The sequence below is a fragment of the Maylandia zebra genome, linkage group LG15, assembly GCF_041146795.1.
Source record: "Maylandia zebra isolate NMK-2024a linkage group LG15, Mzebra_GT3a, whole genome shotgun sequence".
In the NCBI taxonomy this organism is placed as follows: Eukaryota; Metazoa; Chordata; class Actinopteri; order Cichliformes; family Cichlidae; genus Maylandia; species Maylandia zebra.
The window spans coordinates 33300396-33320271 of record NC_135181.1 but is presented as its reverse complement, the minus strand read 5'-3'; the positions used below and the strand labels follow the sequence as shown (position 1 = coordinate 33320271).

At 38.9% G+C, this 19876-nt stretch overlaps 1 protein-coding gene across 2 annotated transcripts; it reads right to left on the bottom strand.

The window, feature by feature from the left end:
• Window positions 1-7934: 7934 nt before the first annotated feature.
• Window positions 7935-13482, bottom strand: zgc:112001 (ankyrin repeat domain-containing protein 9). Of its 2 annotated transcripts, XM_076874299.1 has the most exons (5): window positions 10897-13482; window positions 10681-10817; window positions 10068-10189; window positions 9803-9895; window positions 7935-9317 (listed from the first exon to the last, which is right to left on the bottom strand). In XM_076874299.1, exon 1 carries the CDS (start codon window positions 13339-13341, stop codon window positions 12412-12414), a length of 930 nt encoding a protein of 309 aa, XP_076730414.1. In that variant the 5' UTR covers window positions 13342-13482; the 3' UTR covers window positions 7935-9317; window positions 9803-9895; window positions 10068-10189; window positions 10681-10817; window positions 10897-12411. The 2 variants fall into 2 exon arrangements, with proteins under 2 accessions (XP_076730414.1, XP_076730413.1); XM_076874298.1 differs by lacking the exon at window positions 10068-10189.
• Between the last annotated feature and the right edge of the window lie 6394 nt (window positions 13483-19876).

Genomic DNA, 19876 nt, shown 5'->3' with positions numbered 1-19876 from the left:
CAAGCGACTGCCTCTCCTGCTGCTACTTCAATCATGAAACTGCTTAACGATCAGCTGATCGGCTTTTCTGTCGCGAGTCCGTGTCTCTTGTTTGCTTTTGGCCCACTTTGCACCAGAAAGAGGAAACCAGGGGCTGAACAACAGCAGCACGTTTAAGCTTGATCAGCTGTTGTTAGAATGTATTTAATATTACTTTCTACACCAGGATCTTTTTCTACGTAGCTGACGCTGGTAACTGTGCAGGGGCGGATCTAGCAAAGTTTAGCCAGGGGGGCCGATAGGGCATTAACAGGGAAAAGGGGGCACAAAGACATACTTTTCTTTCTTATTCTCATTTAAAATGTCTAGCTTTTAATAAATAATTATCTGACACCCAAAGTTTCAATTTGATGTAAAATGAATAGAAGTCAATTACTGTATATAGTAACTATTAAGTCTAATATATATACCCTAGTAAGCTATAGTACTTTTTCCTTTGGGAAGGTACCATCTGTGCAGTCTGCAATTTTGTTGAAGAAAGATGTTGAATCTATTTAATATTTCTTGAAAAATAATTGATTTCTGTGCATTTTTTTTCACACTGCATCAAATTAAGGTTGATTACGTCGATTAAGCATCATGAGGTGGAGCGTGAGGGGTGGTTCCCTATTTTTTATTTATTTATTTTTGTTGTTGCTGGGAGTTGGAACCCTATTAGTTAGGTTGCTTAATATTTATGCTAAGTACTCTTTAAAATACCAGAATAGGGAGGATGGTGTAGGTTTAAGTTTACTAGAAAAAATTGCATTTCCTGCGAAAATGCTGTGTGGATGCCTTACGCTGAAGATTTCTGCTGAAAAAAGCAGAAAAAGTTGAAAAAACAAAAAACATTGCCCTGAGCGAGATTCGAACCTGGCCTTTCTGATCTATAGGCGGCGTCTCACCTTACTGGACCAAACTGATTCTTACAAAGAAGAGGTGGAGAGACTGACAATTCTGGTGAAATTAGCAGAAGCTGCTTAGTATTGTGCTAATAAGAGGTGAAAAGGCTAAACATTTAGCAGAAAAGAGGTGAATCAGAAGAAGTTCTGCTGAAAAGAGGTAAAGAAGCAAAAAGATGAGTTGAAAAGAGGTGTAGAAGTGCTTGCTGAAGATGGCTGTATGTGTAATGACACACTGGAGAGTGTCAAGAAAGCAGAGCGCATGCAAGCAGGGAACATGTGTAGCAACTGTCACAGGTAGGATTCGAAACTCTGCCCCCGGGTCTCACGGCAGCTGCCCTACCCTCTGAGCCAAATGAGTTCTGGTCTCAAGCAAATATATGATGAGAGAGAAAATGTGCACTGTGGAGCAGAAGCTCAAATTAGCAGAAAAGAGGTGAAGAGGAAGAACTTTGTTGTGAAATGAGGTAAAGAAACTGAAATTTGTGCTTAAAACAAGTGAAAAAGCTGAACTCTGAAATCCTGCTAAAACAGTAGTAGAGGCTGATATTTTTCAGCTACTCACTGAGCCAAACTGGTTCTCACGTAACTGAAAAAAGGTGGAAAAGCTTAAAATTCTAATGAAAACAGCAGAAGAGGCTAAGTGCACTGTGGAGCAGGAGCTCTAATTAGCAGAAAAGAGGTGAAGAGGAATAATTTCTGCTGAAAAGAGGTAAAGAAGCAAAAAGCCGAGTTGAAAAGAAGTGTAGAAGCAGAAGTGCTTGCTGAAGATGGCTGTATGTGTAATGACACACTGGAGAGTGTCAAGAAAGCAGAGCGCATGCAAGCAGTGAACATGTGTAGCAGCTGTCACAGGTAGGATTCGAACCTCTGCCACCGGGTCTCACGACAGATGCCCTACCCTCTGAGCCAAATGAGTTCTGGTCACAAGCAAAGATATGATGAGAGGGAAAATGTGCACTGTGGAGCAGCAGCTCAAATTAGCAGAAAAGAGGTGAAGAGGAAGAACTTTGTTGTGAAATGAGGTAAAGAAACTGAAATTTGTGCTTAAAACAAGTGAAAAAGCTGAACTCTGAAATCCTGCTAAAACAGCAGAAGAGGCTGATATTTTTCAGCTACTCATTGAGCCAAACTGGTTCTCACGTAACTGAAAAAAGGTGGAAAAGCTTAAAATTCTAATGAAAACAGCAGAAGAGGCTGAGTGCACTGTGGAACAGAAGCTCAAATTAGCAGAAAAGAGGTGAAAACAGCAGAAGAGGGTGAGATTTGTGCTGATAAGAGGTGAAACTGCGGAACCAATCAGAGGTACTGCTTCTGTCTGCTTCATCAGGCTGTGTACTTGTATGTATTTCTGCCATAGACTGTTAACCAGAATCTGAGGTCCATATTAGAAAAGCTGCTAAAATCATTAAACTTTGCAGAATTGTAATAAATTATCAATATGAATTACCGGTCTGTGATAGTGTATAAATTTGTAGTTAAAAAAAAAACATGTGGGCCAAGGTGGAATCGAACCCACGACCTCTGGTCTGAAGAGCGGTGTCATTACCAATCGCGCCACCTCTAAGGGGGCGGGCGCTTTGAAAAAAAGGGTGATGAGGAGTCAGAATTAGATCGCGGTGAGACGCGAAAAACGCCGTTTTTTGGAGTTACAAAACGTCGTGTAACTCAAAAACTAGGTGGGATAGAAGCATAATTCTTGCACTGGGTGAATCAGCGGACTTTGGTGTACTTTGACTGCGATTTACATAGCTCTTTGTATCTCCGTCGCGGAGATATGACGAGAGAAGAAACGGCTTCATTTTCGGAATTTGAAAAATGAGAGGAGGACAGATTTCCACCCCTCAAACAAGTCTAACTCATCTCAGAACGGTAATAGGTGAGAAAATAATTCTTGAATTGTGAGTGTCAGGAGTGTCTGAAGATATACAGGGACAAGCCTCATGTCTTAACTTTGCTTCGTTAAGGAGATATGACGATTTGAAAATGCCTTCAGTTTCAGTATTTCAGCTCTGAGTTTCACAACCTCCCCATAGACTTTGAATGGGGAGTTTTTAGACCATGTGTCACTTCGAGGCAAATTGTGAAAAAAACGTAACTCTCACAATAATTATAGTGACACTGTCTTAAAGCCAGCAAAAATACCTACGTTTTGATGTATAATTTGTGGAAGTTGAGTGGAAATTGAGCGAGTAGCAAGGAGTTGTTCAGACATGAAGAGAAAATTCAGAACGGACGAGTGTGCAGTGGGAGTTAATTGCATAGCAACCATAGCAACACATGTATTTTCTGAAAAATCACAAAGTTGTAACTGAAAACTTAAAGAGTCATTACATGAAAACGGTAACAGATATGAAAAAGCTGAATCACACAGGAATAGCCCAATCATCTGAGAACGTTTTAAAGTTTGAATGGAGTTTCTAGGTGAAAGTATGAGGAAGTAGTTAAGTTTCAAAGACAAGCAAGTTTTAGCAGAATTGTAGAAGTTTCCCATTCATTTCAATGGGACAAATTAAAGGAAAAAAGTGTAATATTTTAAAAAGTATAATAGTAATAAGTACCAAAAGATATAGCAGTCGAAAGCAGAAATAGCAGAACAGTTTAGAGTGTGAATGGTAAAAATCGGCTGAAAACTGAGGGAGTAGTTAAGCGGCAAAGAAACGGAGCAACTAGAATAATAAAGGATAAAGAATAAAGAGAAACAGGATCTCAATAGTGTGGATGCCTACGGCATCCACCCAATTAGATTGATCAGTATTGCTGAACTATGAAATATTTTTTTTTGCATACAGGTATAACAGAATAGCTTTAGTGTAGTTGTTGTTTTAAACTTGAGTATGAACTTATACAAAATGCAGCAAGATATTTAAAAAACAGTTTTGTTGATTAAAAAACACTATATCGGATTCATATCGGTATCGGCAGATATCCAAATTTATGATATCGGTATCGGTATCGGACATAAAAAAGTGGTATCGTGCCATCTCTAGTCTTTTGGTATTTTTCACTATTATACTTTTTAAAATATTAAGCTTAATTTGTCCCATTGAAATGAATGGGAAACTTCTGCAATTCTGCTAAAATTTGCTTGTTTTTGAAACTTAACTACTTCCTCATATTTTCACCTAGAACAACCATTCAAACTTTAAAATGTTCTCAAATTATTGGGCTATTCAGGTATAAATCAGCTTTTTCAAATCTTTTACCGTTTTACTTTTATGCCTCTTAAAGTTTTCAGTTGCAAAATTGTGATTTTTCACAAAATACATGTGTTGTTATGGTTGCTATGCTCTTGGCTTCCAGTGTGCCACTGAAGGTTTTGCAGTCTTCTCTTCATGTCCGAACAACTTCTTGCTACTTGCTCAATTTTCACTCAACTTCCATAAATTATACATCAAAACGTAGGTATTTTTGCTGGCTTTCTGAAAATGTCACTATCATTGTTGTGGGATTTATAGAATTCTGGCAAATCTCCTCAGACCAACACAAAGTTGCAAAACTCTCCATAGAAAGTCAATGGAGAGTTTGTTCAAAATCACCGCTTGATTTCTGTAATAAGAGGCATATTCGAATCGTCATATCTCCTTAACGAAGCAAAGTTAAGACATAAGGCTTGTCCCAGTATATCTTCAGACACTCCTGACGCTCACAATTCAAGAATTATTTACTCACCTATTACCGTTCTGAAATGAGTTGGACTTGTTTGAGGGTAGGAAATTTGTCCTTCGCTCAGATTTCTTCAGATTTCAAACTCTGGAAATGAACCACTTTTTTCTCTCGTCATAACTTTTTGTTGGATTTCCACAGAGACCTGGAAATTTCCATGATTGTTCACCAAAGCCTGCTGTCTCTTACGGTGAAAGAATGATACTGATACTCCAAGTAGATTTAGAGTTAGAAAGCGTTGTTTGAGGGCAAGTCAAGGCAGTTTTTGCTTTGCTCTACTCAGTTATGGTGCATTAGAAGTCAAATATCTTTAATAATTAATATTTTAATGATAAATTGTCAACACTTTAAGATTCCCCCATCTCTTCTGAACAAAATGGTGTAAGAATGACCGTTCTGGCCAATACAGTTAGGAAATTATGGTCATTTGTTTGAGGGGAATCCTCACTACGAGAAATAGACTACAAAAATCCTGTCTCTGTGCTGCGTATGTGCACCTGTTTTGGCGGGAAAAAGTACACAGCCTCTGTGGATTCAAATTCAGCAGCTCCCAGGCTGCTTGACTGAAAACATGCTTCTCTCTCCCTGTGTGTGTGTGTGTGCATGAGAGAGAGAGAGAGAGAGAGAGAGAGACCCTCTTTAGGGCAGCATCTCATTGTTGGAAAAAAATAAAATATATTCAGACTGGTTGACTGGCATAGACCCTCCGTGTGTCTCTCTCTCTGTGCATTTGTGTATACATACTTGATTTCGTGTGTATCTGTTGGCTGGTCCTTCTTGTTTTTTAAATTTATTTTTATTTCTTTAATTTTTTTTCACAGGTGAACAACAATTAGTTTTGAGGGAACTTAACCATGTTCCGTTTTTTTTTTCAGCTTGTCATCTTACTTTTCCAGTATTTTCACTTAAGTTATTACTATTCTGCTCAATCATAGTATTTGTTCTAAATCATTGTTATTATGCTATATTGTAGTATTTCTGTTAAATCATACTATTTCTACTATATTATATTTTTCTTTCTAAATATAGCATTTCTGCTATATAATTGTATTTCTGCTATGTTATACTATTTGTGCTAAACCAGAGTATTTGTGCTGAAACATAGTATTTCTGCCAAATGATAGTATTTCTGTCAAATTATAGTATTTGTGCTAAAACATAGTATTGATTTAAAATTACAATATTCATAGTCCATCACAGTGTCTCTGGTAAATCACAGTATTTCTGCTCTGTTGTACTATTTTTCTAAATCATAGTGTTTCTGTAATGCTTAAGTGTTTTTGGCAAAATATATTCTTTCTGTTATCTTATACTATTTCTCCTAAATTCTTGTATTTTTGAGAAGTTATCATGTTTCTGGTAAGTTACAATATTTCTGTTAAGTTCTGCTATGCTATTGTATTTCTGCCAAGTATTATGTTTCCTCTAAGATATTGCAGTTCTGCTAAGTTATTCCATTTTAGCAAAGTTCCTTTGCTTCTGCAAAGTTTTTACAATTTCTGCAACTTTTCAGCTTTTTCAGCTAGTTTTTGCATACAGCTTCAGCTTTAAAGCATCCACACTGCATTTTTGCAGGAAATGCAAATTTTTCTAGTTTGCTTTGAATTGGATAAGCATTAATCTTATTTATAATGGATAGATCCAAAGTTAAAGCTGGAAATGATGCATTATGCAAATTGATTTTTTTGCATTATATGGTCATCTTCAGATTTTCTGAGGCTTTAAACAAGATTATGAAAACAACTGTACAACCTGATTACAGCAAACAGAGCTGCAAAAAGTAGCAGCCTTTGTTTCTACCTGTTCATGCTCTGCAGTAGACTTGCAGCAACAAGCTTATGTACAGTGGCTTGCAAAAGTTTTCGGCCGTCTTGAACTTTTCCACATTTTGTCACATTACAGCCACAAACATGAATCAATTTTATTGGAATTCCACGTGATAAACCAATACAAAGTGGTGTACACGTGAGAAGTGGAACGAAAATCATACGATTCCAAACATTTTTTTACAAAAAATAACTGAAAAGTGGGGTGTGCATAATTATTAAGAGTCAATACTTTGTAGAACCACCTTTTGCTGCAATTACAGCTGCCAGTGTTTTAGGGTATGTTTCTACCAGCTTTGCACATCTAGAGACTGAAATCCTTTCCCATTCTTCTTTGCAAAACAACTCCAGCTCAGTCAGACAAAATGTGGAAAGGTTCAAGGGGGCAGAATCCTTTTGCAAGCCACTGTATCTCACTGCCCAAGGACCTTGTGTTTCCCGTGATAATAATTGAAGGGTGCTTTTCCATTTTGGCTCAAATAAGTCTGATGTTTGAAGGCATGCAGAGATGGAAAAAAACAAAACAAAAGCAAAACCCTCAAATGTGTTAAACCCAACGAACAAGCCTATTCTGAAAATGTAATGACCAGAAAGGAGGTGTTTATATTCAGCTGTTGGGGCAAAAATCAAAAGTTATTCAAAAGCTAACAAAGTATTTCTACTTTGTTGCTTCCCACCACCTGCAGGTAAAACCTCCTGAAAACCCTTCAGCAGGTTCAAAACCAAGGTTATCATAAATATGAAATAGAAATATTAAATGAAAACCAGACCAAGAAAAACCCAAAACAAAACAAACTTAATTGGAAACAATTTTGTGAGCTTGGATCACTAAGCTAAAATACAATACAAATAGAGGAAATATCTTCAGTTTTAGTATTGGTTAGTCTATACACACAAACTCTTGTGTACACTGTATATACAAATGTTTTCTACACTCTAAGAAATAAAACGTTGGATTTAATTGACAAAGTTAAGGCAATCTTTTCCACAAAACCTGGTCAATTAAACATAAATCAATATGGTTATTATCTGCAATTTCAATGGTGATGTATATCAGAAGTGAAATTGTTCTATAAAAACAACAGCTTTCCTTTCATTGTTACTATTTAACACCATTAAATAGAATTTAAATACTTTGTTCATTTTATTAACTGTATTGCTTTAGGTTCAATTGACAATATTAATTTGAATTTAATGGCACCATTTAGATTGCGTTTTGGACCTAATTAATTTGCTTAATTATGATTTAATTAATAGTTTCATCTATATGGTAAATGTTTAGGTATCAACAAAACAAGTCTAGAAAGGTTCCTGAGTTGTCATCTATACATTGTAATTAGGTGTTTGGACCTTTCAGAGGTCTTCAGCAAAGGTCTAACACTTAACTACAGAGTACAGGTGACAACTCAAAAACCTTTTTACACTTGCTCACACGTTACCATTTATAACATTCAAGATCCTTGCACTTCAATAGAAAACTCTTACACCAAAGCTTACATAAAGTGTAAATGCAAAAAAAGGGTGCTGCATCAACAACTTTATTTACGGTGAGCCTTAACAAGGCAAAGCTTCGACAGGGAACAACACTGCATAAGGCAATATTAAATGCTTAAAGTGCATGACCAAAATTTAAACATTGGAAACAACTTTCGAGTTTCAACAAAGTGACATTGTAGTGTGCCGTAAGATGTCAAATTCAATACAACTTGTGATTATAGTCAGATCTGCAGATTTACCACAGCAACTTAAAAATCACTGTATAATGCAATTACAGAAAATACTTAAGTGACACAAAGGTAAAAACGATTTAGTCCCCAGTTACAAAAATCTGATTCAGAATTATAAGTTTTCTATTATATAATAAATTTTACAATAAAAAAATGCATATAGCAAATCTCAAAATATTCTTAATTAAATGCTAAGACCAAAAATCCAGTACTTAACGTGAGTACAGGTGACAACCTTAGAACCTTTTCACATTTGTTTGCACATACACTTTAACATTTATAACACTCAAGATCCTTGACCTACAATGGAAACCTGGTACACGAGAACTAATATGAAGTGTAAATACAAAAAAAAAAAATTGTGTTGCTTTAACAACTTGAACAAAAGCCTTCAACGAGGCAAAGCTTAAACAGGGAAACAACACTGCATAATGCAACATTAACTGAAGTGTGTAAAATAAAATGTAAACATCTGAAACAACTTTCCAGTTTCAACTAAGTGACAGTGTAGTGAGGAGTAGGATGTCAAACCTGACAGAATGATTTCAGGATCTACAGTTGTAGGTCTGCAATGGCTACAGTCTGCAGAATTACCACAGCAACTCAAACTGAAGAAAATGTTGTGAAACAAGGAAATATATCCATCTGCGTAATTTTGTCCCCAGTTCCAAAAACTCAAGTTTCTGAATTATGTTTTCTTTTCCACAATCAAAAGAAAAATGGCATTCAGTAAATCTCTTAAATATTAAAGCTATGACAAAATATTTACAAACAAAGATCAACATATATATATTTATGAACTTTTAAACAGTGAAACAGAGCACTTATTTTGGGAGACATTTCGATCTAGAAGAGTCATTGCGTCTCCTTTTGGCAGAGTTTGTTCTTCAGCACTTGTATTTTGTTAGACAGTTTTTTGTCTTCCAGTCCCATGAGCACCTTCTGGAAGAACTCAAATGCGAAGTGGCTTTGGGTAACTCAGATTGAGGCAGTAAATTAGCCCAAACAAAAGTGCACACCCGCTCGCCACATCGTGAACATCCTGCAAGACGGTGCATCTCTCGATAATGATGCCAACATCTTCAAGGGAGTCATCAGGCTGTGCTCCTTCATGGATTATTTTATAAACACGCCAAATCCATCCTCTCAAGCTCTTCAGCTTCCATCACGTTGAAATCCTGAAAAGGACAGAAATATTTTAAATCTGTTGTATTTTGGTCATTGCATCATCTATCTATTCACTGCATTTTAGTTCAAATGGTCCACACTATCCTAATTACACATATCCCTGAATGAGACTGAGGAGAACAGACCAAAGAAAAATGTGGATTTAAGACAATCACCAATAAAGACCAAGAAGAAGATACATGAAACATGGACAGAGGGCAGAAGGAGTATACATTAATAATATTATCAATATTCTGCTGACCAGGGTCATTTTCTTTAGTTTTGCATAAAACAATGTAAGTGAATGGAAACAAAATCCTAGTATTTCCCATGCACTTTATTGTTGTAAGCTAATTTAAAGAAAACTGATTGCTGCCAGAACAGGAGAATGCCTGGGCTTGTTTAGAAAATACATTTTTCAACTTACAAAACTCTGGGAATTATGACAGTCAAAATTTTACTGAGGGGTGGAATATCCCTTTAAAAATAAACTTACCATGTACTCTTTGATGAGATTTTCAGGGTTCTCATTCAGGTATATAATCACAGCTTTAAGGATGCATTCACACTTCACTTCGATTCGGGAACTCTAAACAAAACAACACATGCAGCGCAATTACTTTTTTGAAGTTTTTAGAGACCCCCACAAAACTTAAGTCAATTTTTATTGTTGTTTAACCAATTCATAATTGTTTCTAAGTAATTTTAAACATGCTTTTTGCAAGCAAGTAGTATTTTGTGTTAGAGAATGAGAAGCTTACCAATTCATTCCCATAAAGATTATAAGTTATGAGTCCAATTACACTGATTGCGATACATTGGGTCGCGGAAAATGCAGCTTTAGCGTGGTGTACCACCCGAAAAGTGTTGTTGCATAGGAGTGCTGTTCAAAGGAATCAAAAACATTTTGATAGAGATTTCCAAAAATTAATGACAAAAACTACACACTGTCACGTTAATATGAGGTATGCGGGCTACCACCACATTTGCAGTATTTATACCAAGTTTGAGTGAAAAAAAATAATCTATTGTGTCACTGAGTTGTGGCGAAATGTGAAATGTTGTCTGCCTTTGTCTTTTCTCAGTGTAGCTAATTATTCCTTTGGACAATTAATGAGTAACAAAAAAAAGAAAAGAAAAAAGCTACAATGCCAGCAGCGGCACTTATGGCCTCTAGGGGCATGAGTTACTTAGTTCTGCTTTGTGTCAGGACCAAGTCCAGAATATAAGCCAAAAGCGAGATGAGAAGTATAACGCAGGAGAGAACAAGCATAAAATGACCCAAGAAAGTTAAAAATACAGGTTAATAACCAGACCTGAGATCAACCTGCAACTAATCTATTAGTTACAGAACATTATAACAAGACAGAATACCTGTGAATTGTAGACAATGCTGCTGTGATCCGCCGCGCTGTTTCCCCTCCTTTTTTTCGTAGAATCTTCATCAACTGGTCAGAGTACTGGTCAAGACTGCTCATGAATGTGGACAGCAGTGGAACTGTGGTGATAACCTAAAAGACCAAATAAGAGAATTCAAAATGTAAAATTGCGTATTAAGGAAAAAGTAAATAATATGCAAGCATTAGGTACCTTCAACATGAACTTTTGGAGCACAGCTCAAATCTCCGCAGCTCCAAATTCCACAACCAGCAACCTGAGAGAAAAAGAAAAACAGAAAAAATTAATCGTTTACAGTGAGACACATGCAAAGGGGTAGCACAGAGATGGTCTAAACTTAAGAACACTCCTATTTCTTTTAAAATGTATTAATAATACAAGTTAAATTTCAAATGCTCCAAAATTTCTATTACTCATTTCATAAATCTGTTCCTGTGAGCACGTTTACCATTATATACCGGAACAGCCCACTCTGTGAACGTGACCCACTTGCCCCCAAAAATAAAATCAAGTATACTGGGTGGTTAGTGCTCCGTTTGTCGGTTTGTGCTGGTAAAATCATCGTTTGTATCGCTAGGTGTCAAAGATATTACACTTTTATTTAATAGGTCATTCAGAGTTCTTTCATTCAGTTTTTTCATTCTCTGCGCATGCTCAGAAAGGATGTGGAAAGGGCTCTTTGGATTTAATTAAATGTGTTCAATAAATTGGAAATATCAATATTATTTAACATTAAAACGGTATAGAATTAATTAAATCAAATTTAAAAATATTAATTACACCCATAAGATTAACAATTTTAAGTATATTGAACATAAAACTAAGAATTAATTTTTAAAAACCCCATGTTTCATTTGTTAGTGTAGGCTGAATTTGTTCCTTATCTACAAACTGCATCAGACCTTCTGTGTACCAACAAGTGAAGTTTCAGAAAACCTTTTCAAACCGAATACTACTAAATATTAAAATCTTTAATTTTAATAATCATTGTTATACTAATAATTATATTTAACTTACTGTCTGTGTAGGTTCTCAATCACCCAGGCTATAGTAAAACAAGGAGCTTGGAAAGAAAAGCAACTGGACTTCTTTAAGTTTCTTGACGATGTTTCACCTCTTGAAGCTTCTCCAGTTCAGTTTCTTCAGAACTGGAGAAGCTTCTTCCTTTCCAAGCTCCTTAGATTCCTTACAGTATGCACCCCCTTCTTCATTTCCATTAGCAACAAACATGTTCTGTCAATGAAGGCCCAGGAAGACAGTCACTTAAATTTTTATTTATTCAAAGACAGAGATCCAAAATGTTTTCAAGTCACCTGATCATTTTCTTATGACTACTTTATGTTGCTGATAAATACTATAATTTTAATAAATTAAATTCATCAGTAACACAGGTCAGTATTAGTGTCTGTCCGTCCTTTTGATACAATACACTTGTATCATTACTAGATACAACATTTCATAGACACATAAATGATTCATGGCACCTGAATCAATGTGAAACGCTACAGTATGGCTTTTTTATTCCTTCCGGTGGAATCAGCGTGGCTTATGTTGCATCATTAGATCACATTAATTTAGTCTATTTGTTCCCTGACTGTTAGTGTTTTATCTGTTCAGGCCTATAATAGCCATACAGGATCTTCAAATGCTCACACACAGCATGCTAAAACAGCAGTATCCAAACAGGGCATGCATGTGTCACTGATGCTACACCACCCTCTGCCTGTCCCGCTGGCTCACAGGCAGTCCCGGTGGTTTGAGGGAGGAGGGAATGGGCAGCTCGAGTAGGCTGTCCGGAAAGCTGGCAGGGCTCAGCTGCTGCAGAACAGTCTGCATGGCGCTGAGAACCAACGGCGCCGGGCTCCTTCCCGACAGGTAAAGGTAGGTCTCCTCGCCTAGCATCTTGCTCCAGCGCTCCGATTCTCCAACCAGAGCTTCCTTCATTTTGAAGCGAACTTTTGGCATAAACAGGAGCAGGTTGTCCAGACACCGCCTTTTCTCCCCACTTCTGACCACCGTGGAGTCTCTGAGCTTTTCCAAAGTAATGTCCAGCGGGGTCAGGCCGTTGTGGTCTTGGGCGTACGGGGACGCCCCGCTCCCCAGGAGCAAGATGACCGCCTCGGGACGCAGAAGCTCGCAAGCCAGATGTAGCGGGGTTCTTCCGTCCTCGATGTGAAAACACCCAGCTCGGTCCGTGTAGGACGGGGTAATGGCTATACGGTGGGTTTCTTGTAAGATGAGGCAGAGAATGTAGCGTCTGTCGTAGCGAACAGCCATAGCGAGGTGAGGCGCGGAGGACGGGCAGGGGCAGAAGCGCTCCCCGGGTTTTGCTAGCGCTTCATCCGTGTATCGGCTGAGGAGGTACTGAGCGTACGCCTGGTGGTCATGAACTATAGCGTACAGCAACGCCTCCGACGGGCTGTAAATCCTCTGGCCAGAGTCCTCGTCCAAGTAAAAAGTTTCCATCGTCCGCATGTCCTCCAACATCCAGACCGGCTTTAGGTCCCGAACGGCCCGGTAGAAGAGCAGCGAGAAGGACTTTCGATGCTTCTCGACGCTCCGAGCATCTGAAGTGACGGTTAAAGAGGCCATGGCAACCCGAGTGATATAAATTCCCAGAACCTTACACGGTTTCATTCACAGAGCGCAAAAACTACCATTTCCCCAACAGAAGCTCGAGTCCAGGGACCTACTGAGTCAGTGTTTGAAATAACCGACATTCCTGTAGCTGCTCGAGCCCTCTGCAGTACTGTGCGAGGGCGCATGCGCACAACGTACAAACGTCAAAAGGTTTTACAAACTTTATTGACAGTTGAGCTGTGAGCTGATTATAAGGGCTGTGTCCAAACTCGGGGGCTGGGCTGCATCCTTGGAAGGATAAAGGATAGACAAGTTACTTTGACATCTATGTTCAAGTGCATTTTGGTGCTGATGCTACGTTTACTAATCTACAACTACTGCTATCGCAATTAAGAATGAGCTGCGGTAGCGCTCCTTCCTGCATTGTGGGTGAAAAAGTCTCCTGCTGAACGAGCTGCTCAGTGCTCGTACAGTCTCATGCAGGGGGTGGGAGGTGTTGTTCATGATGGATATTAGCTTATTCAATTCAATTTCAATTCAATTCAATTTCTTTATTGTCCCACAAGGGGAAATTAGTTTAGCAGCAGGATAAAAATAAACAGAACAATACTATAAAATAATAACAACAATAATAATGATAGAAAGTTCAAGGACAATTATTTAATAATAATAATAATAATAATAATAATAATAATAATAATAATAATGGATTGGATTTATATAGCGCTTTTCAAGGCACCCAAAGCGCTTTACAATACCACTATTCATTCACTCTCACATTCACACACTGGTGGAGGCAGCTACGGTTGTAGCCACAGCTGCCCTGTGGCAGACTGACAGAAGCGAGGCTGCCATATCGCGCCATCGGCCCCTCTGGCCAACACCAGTAGGCAAGTAGGGTAAAGTGTCTTGCCCAAGGACACAACGACCAGGACAGAGAGCCCAGGGATCGCATCTGTAACCTTCCGGTTACAGCTGCGATTCCCAACCCCCTGAGCCACGGTCGCTCCCTTACCATTAAGGAGACAAGACCCAGTAGGGATAAAAGAGACCTGGAGTCTTTTAGTCCTCCTTGGAGGTACTCTAAAACGGCGGCCGGAAGGCAACAACTCAAACTCACTGTGAAGTGGATGGTTCACACAATTAATAATAGAATGAGCCTTTCTAAGCACATTTCTATTGTAAATGGCCAAAAGTCCATCTTGCCAGCTCCCTGGAATTTTGCTAGCAGTTTTTTTTTTTTTTTTTTGTGATCAACATTTTATTGATTTAAAACGGGGTTGGGGGGGGGGGGGTGTACAGACATATACAGCACAACTGTAAACTGCAGTAGCAAAGCAAACATTAGCAAACAAGGCATAGGGACAGCAAAGAAAAGACACAAAAAACACAAAGTTAAAACCAATTATTGCCTCTTCCAGGAGATAACTCTGGATGAGAAGATTTTCCAAGCATCAACAGTCGTGGGTCGAGCTTTATTTAATTTTGCTGTGGTATGTTCAAAACCAATAACACGGATAAGACATCGTCTACAGAATGATTCCATACAAATGTCAGGACAGAACCATTGCTTTGTAATAGTCTTCTTTGCGGATGTGAATCCAGCGAACAACATTTTGCATTGCATTTGTTTTAAGGAGATTTCAGAGGTATCATTAAGGAGACAAAGACCAGGATTGGGAACATAAAAAACTTCCAGCACCTCAGATAACACAGAGTTCACAAAGACCCAAAAATCGGATACCACAGGACAGTCCCAAAACATGTGCAAAAACGTGCCAGGTGATGAATCATTGCAGATGTGACAGTAATACGTAGCCTGTAGTTTCATCTGGAACCTCCTATAGGGTGTAATGTATGTTCTGTGTATGGTTTTGAAATGAATTAATGGATGCGCCAGGTTCTTAGAAGTCAAACTCAGATTAGACCACACTGTATCCCAGTCTATATTAACCTGTAGTTCTCCCAGTTCCCTGACCCAAATAGATTCAATAGGCAGGGACTTCATACCATGTTCGGCTAATTTGTTGTAGATTTTGGAAACAGAGGGTCTGCCAGATTTAGGCAGGATCCAGTCCAACATGGGATGAGAGGGAAGAGGAGAGTCCCAGGGGACACCACATGCTTTGAAAGCTGATCTGAGCTGCAGATATACAAAGTAAGAAGATGCAGGAAGAGAAAAACGTGTCCTTAAGTCCTGAAATGAGCAAAGGCCTTGGGCGTTGAATAGATCATCAAAAAGGTTTATCCCGAGTGAGAACCGAGAGGGTTGAACAAATGGTCGGCTGCCACATAGTAACTTTAAATTATGCCAGAGTGGTGAGCTTTTACAAAATTTAACTGGAGCACCCAGCCACCTTTCTATCTTCCTCCATACCTATATAGAGTTGGCAATAATAGGTCCGAATTCGTTGTTGTTGTAGAGCGTATTGGTGGGAAAATTAGCAAACAGAAGATCTTGTAGTCTATGCGGTGCTGCCTTGGCGGATTCGATCATTTTCCACGCAGTAGTAGTCTCTGGGTTGACCCACGTACTAAGCGCCCTGATTCGGAATGACCAGTAATAAAACTCGAAGTTTGGTACTGCCAGGCCACCAAACAATTTGGGCCGCTGCAATGTTGACAAACGTATCCTAGGCCTTTTGCCATTCCAAATAAATTTAGACACCGCAGAGTGTACCAAACAATTTGGGCCGCTGCAATGTTGACAAACGTATCCTAGGCCTTTTGCCATTCCAAATAAATTTAGACACCGCAGAGTGTATGTCTTTAAAATAAGTTAGAGGAGGAGAGAGTGGCAACATAAAAAAAAGGAAATTAAGCCGTGGCAGTATGTTCATCTTTACTGTGTTGATTCTACCCTGAAGCGAAGTTTTTAAATTGTCCCATCTTTGAAAGTCGGATTTGATCTTATTTAGCATAGTAGTAAAAATTTTGCTAGCAGTTTTTACCAGAAGTCCCAACCGATTCTTATTCTTCACCGTCAGGTTACCAAACCATGCAGCAATACAAAAAGACATCACAGATTCGATAAAATATCTATAAAACAAGGACAACATCTCAGATGAGACATTAAAAGATCTCATTTTTCTTAAAAAGAACAGTCTTTGTTGAACTTTTTTAGTAGTGGCATCAGCATGAGATTCAAAACACAGTTTATGGTCAAGTACCACACCTAGATATTTATAACTCTCAATGATCCCAATATCGGCAGTTTTAATGATAGTAGGTGATGAGCTATAAGAGGACTTCCTAAAATCAATAATCATGTCTTTAGTTTTTGACACATTAAGTGACAGGAAGGACTCATCACACCAATTCACAAAATCATCTACAACCTGTCTATGGCCTGACTCATCCCCCACTAGAAGACTGACGATCACTGTGTCGTCAGCAAACTTCAGGATGTGTCTGTTCGTGAAATTGCTGCGACACTCATTTGTGTACAGAATGAACAGAAGGGGAGAGAGGCAACAACCCTGGGGCGATCCAGTAGAGGAGGAGAGCACATCAGAAAAGACATGATTCACCCTCACGCATCGTGACCTATTACCGTATTTCCCGGACTACAAAGCGCACCTGAATATTAGCCGCACAAGCTAAAATCAGGGGAAAATCCTGTTTTGTACATACATTAGCCGCACCTGACTAAAAGCCGCAGGTGTTTCAATGTTGACTTATCATATGTAAGAGAATATGCACAAAGGGAATTGTCAGGAAAGAGATGGCTGTTTGGAGACACACCCCTTTTATTAATATTTTGAAAAACAAGTTATGGGTACATATTTGCACATGTAGTACATAACAGTAACCTACAGCACACCAGAAAAATTGATTCGGCCTACCTTTTAGGCTCAGGTGCAGTGACACGGCTTTAACAAGAAGAAAAGTCAGTCATTCACCATCTTTCTCTTCTTCCTGCGCTCTAAAACCACCAAAGTCCTCTTCTCCAATGTCGGAAACGAACAGGCTCAGGATGGCTTCGTCATCCACTCTCCGCTTCTCTCCTTCGTTGTCACTTTCAAAACCAAAGAAATCCTCGTTGTCAGTGTCAGAGTCGAACACCCTCAGAAGGGCCGTGGCGGTGTCCTCCTCTCCATCATGCAGCAGTCCAGCCCTTCAAAATCCGTTGGTGATCGTGGATGTTTTCGCACTTTTCCACGCTGTCAGAATCCACCGGTGGAGTTGGGCATAACTTGCTTTTCGCAAGTTTATCGCCGTTCGTCATCCACGCCTCCCGCTGAATGCGTAGCGCTACTTTGAAGTTTGTTTTTCGCGCTACTTCGTATGGCACTACGTTGCCTGGCGGACGGACATGTGACTAACATACCACTCTTGAACCCCGATCCTTCCGCCAGGCAACGTAGTGCCGTACAACAGCGGAACAAACAAAACAAATCGTCTTACGATATCACAAAAATCATGGAAAATCCATAGAAAAGCCGCACCTGACTAAAAGCCGCAGGGTTCAAAGCTTGTGCAAAAAGTAGCGGCTTATAGCCCGACAATTACGGTAGTCAGAAAGTCCGTCACCCAGCCGACCAGACTAGTGTCAAGCTTAAAATGATTGTAAAGCCTGTCAGCAAGTAAGAAGGGTTGAATTGTATTAAATGCAGATGAAAAGTCAGCAAATAATAATCTTGCATGGGTGTGAGGGGCCTCAAGAGTGTGACAGCAGCATCCTCCACACCTCTTCCTGCTCTATAGGCAAACTGGAAGGGGTCAAGATGATGTTCAACATGCATTAAAATCTTCTTCTTAATTATCTTCTCAAATGTCTTCATCACTAAAGAAGTCAGAGCCACAGGCCTAAAATCATCCAGTGCCTTAGGAGAACTGCCCTTAGCAACAGGAACAATAATAGCATGTTTCCAAATCTTAGGTACTGTCTGTAGCTCTAAAGAAAGTGAGAAGATATAGTGAAAAATCCCACTCAGCTGATCAGCACAAGTTCTCAGTATCTGTCCACAGATGTTGTCGGGTCCAGGACTCTTGCTTTTGGTGTGTCAACATAATTTATACTGAATTCAGCACAATGCCACTCAACTACATACATTATTAAGAAATCCAGAAATGCAGAAATGTTGGGCTTTGTGACAAAGGTGACAGGCTCAAGGTGTAATAGTAATTGAAAAAAAATCAACACAGAAGCATGAGAAGGATTTCTCCATTTACTGTCTTATTCTCATTTTTGATCATTTCTCTGGAGATGATCAGTTAGCTGTTTGACAACTACTCAGTCTTTCAAGAATTTTGGAGATAAAAGGAAGGTTAGAGATTTGCCTATTATTAGCTAAGACCGCTCGGTCTAGTAACAGTTTAAATACTGCCAGCTTGAAGGCCTGTGGTTCATAGCTGGTTAATAGAGATTGAAACATTAATTAATGGAAGGGCCTCTTTGAGGAGTCTTAGGAATAGGGTCTAAAAGACACGTTGTTGGTTTGGAGGAAGTCATTACTGAAGTTAACTCAGAAAGATCAATTGGAGAAAAAGACTCCAAATAGATATCAATGGTACTGAAAGTAGCTGTATATAATGCCACATCTATGAGATGGTTGTAACTTTTTCCTCTAATGGTTAGCTAAATTATGAAGGCATTACTAATTAACATTAAAGGAATGGTTGGCTCAACAGAGCTCTGACTTTTTGTTAACCTAGGGTTGTTCTTATTTTCTTTAATCAGTGCTGAATAATAAGATGTTCTCGCTTTATTGAGAGCTTTTTTTATAAAGCAGCAAACTATTTTTCCAGGCTAAATGATGATGATGATGTTACCATTTTCTTTCCAGCTTAAGAGTTATCTGCTTTAATCTGGATGTTAGAGAGTTAAAGCAGGTAGTCAAGTATTTTTGATTTGAGGCTCAGTTTTTCAGATGAGCTACAGTATCCAGAGTCCAGAAAACATTTGACACAGGAATAGAATCTCATCAGGCTCTCTATAACCAATCACTCTCACAGGGAAAACGCCAGGGCTTTTGCACAGATGAGATGACAAGTTCGTAATCTTCAAGGTAACAGAGACACAGACTTAAAGATTGAAGATGGTTTCACTAATAGTAGTTCGTACAGTGCTCAGGCAAAGAATGAAGCTTTGTTCCCAGCTTAAGTAGGAGCCAGCTGATCATCAATTGACAAATAGGTGAGCTTGATTACTTTAGGTGTGCCCAGGAGGAGGGCAGAAATCCCAGAAGTTTCCCGTCCCTGCAGGCGTAAGGTGTAGTTAACAGATATGCACACAAATACACTACGCTGAGACAGAGCAAGCGAGAGAAAGAAAAGTGGAGAGAGACAGAAAGAAATGGCAGAGGTGCATAGAAACGCCCCCGCATCCACACACTCCACAGTTATTGTACATTTCAAATTTCTCGTTTAGCACTAAATCACAACAGTTGCCACAACTATATATAAAATATGCCAGTCCTTAATTATTAAGGATTGGCATAGGTCTCAAGCTCTTTGTCTTTGTAGCTCAAGAGCTCTTTTAATTCCTCTCCAGAAGTCTTTGGAACTGCAACTAGTGGTAAGAAAGAATTAAGATGATGTCAGGTGAGGTAAGAAAAGGCTTTTCCCTGGTTAGAGTTAGTTTTGTGAA

What these genes read in the sequence shown, in the direction of transcription:
- zgc:112001 (XM_076874299.1), bottom strand. Translation starts at nt 13,341, where the DNA reads ATGAAACCGTGTAAGGTTCTGGGAATTTATATCACTCGGGTTGCCATG.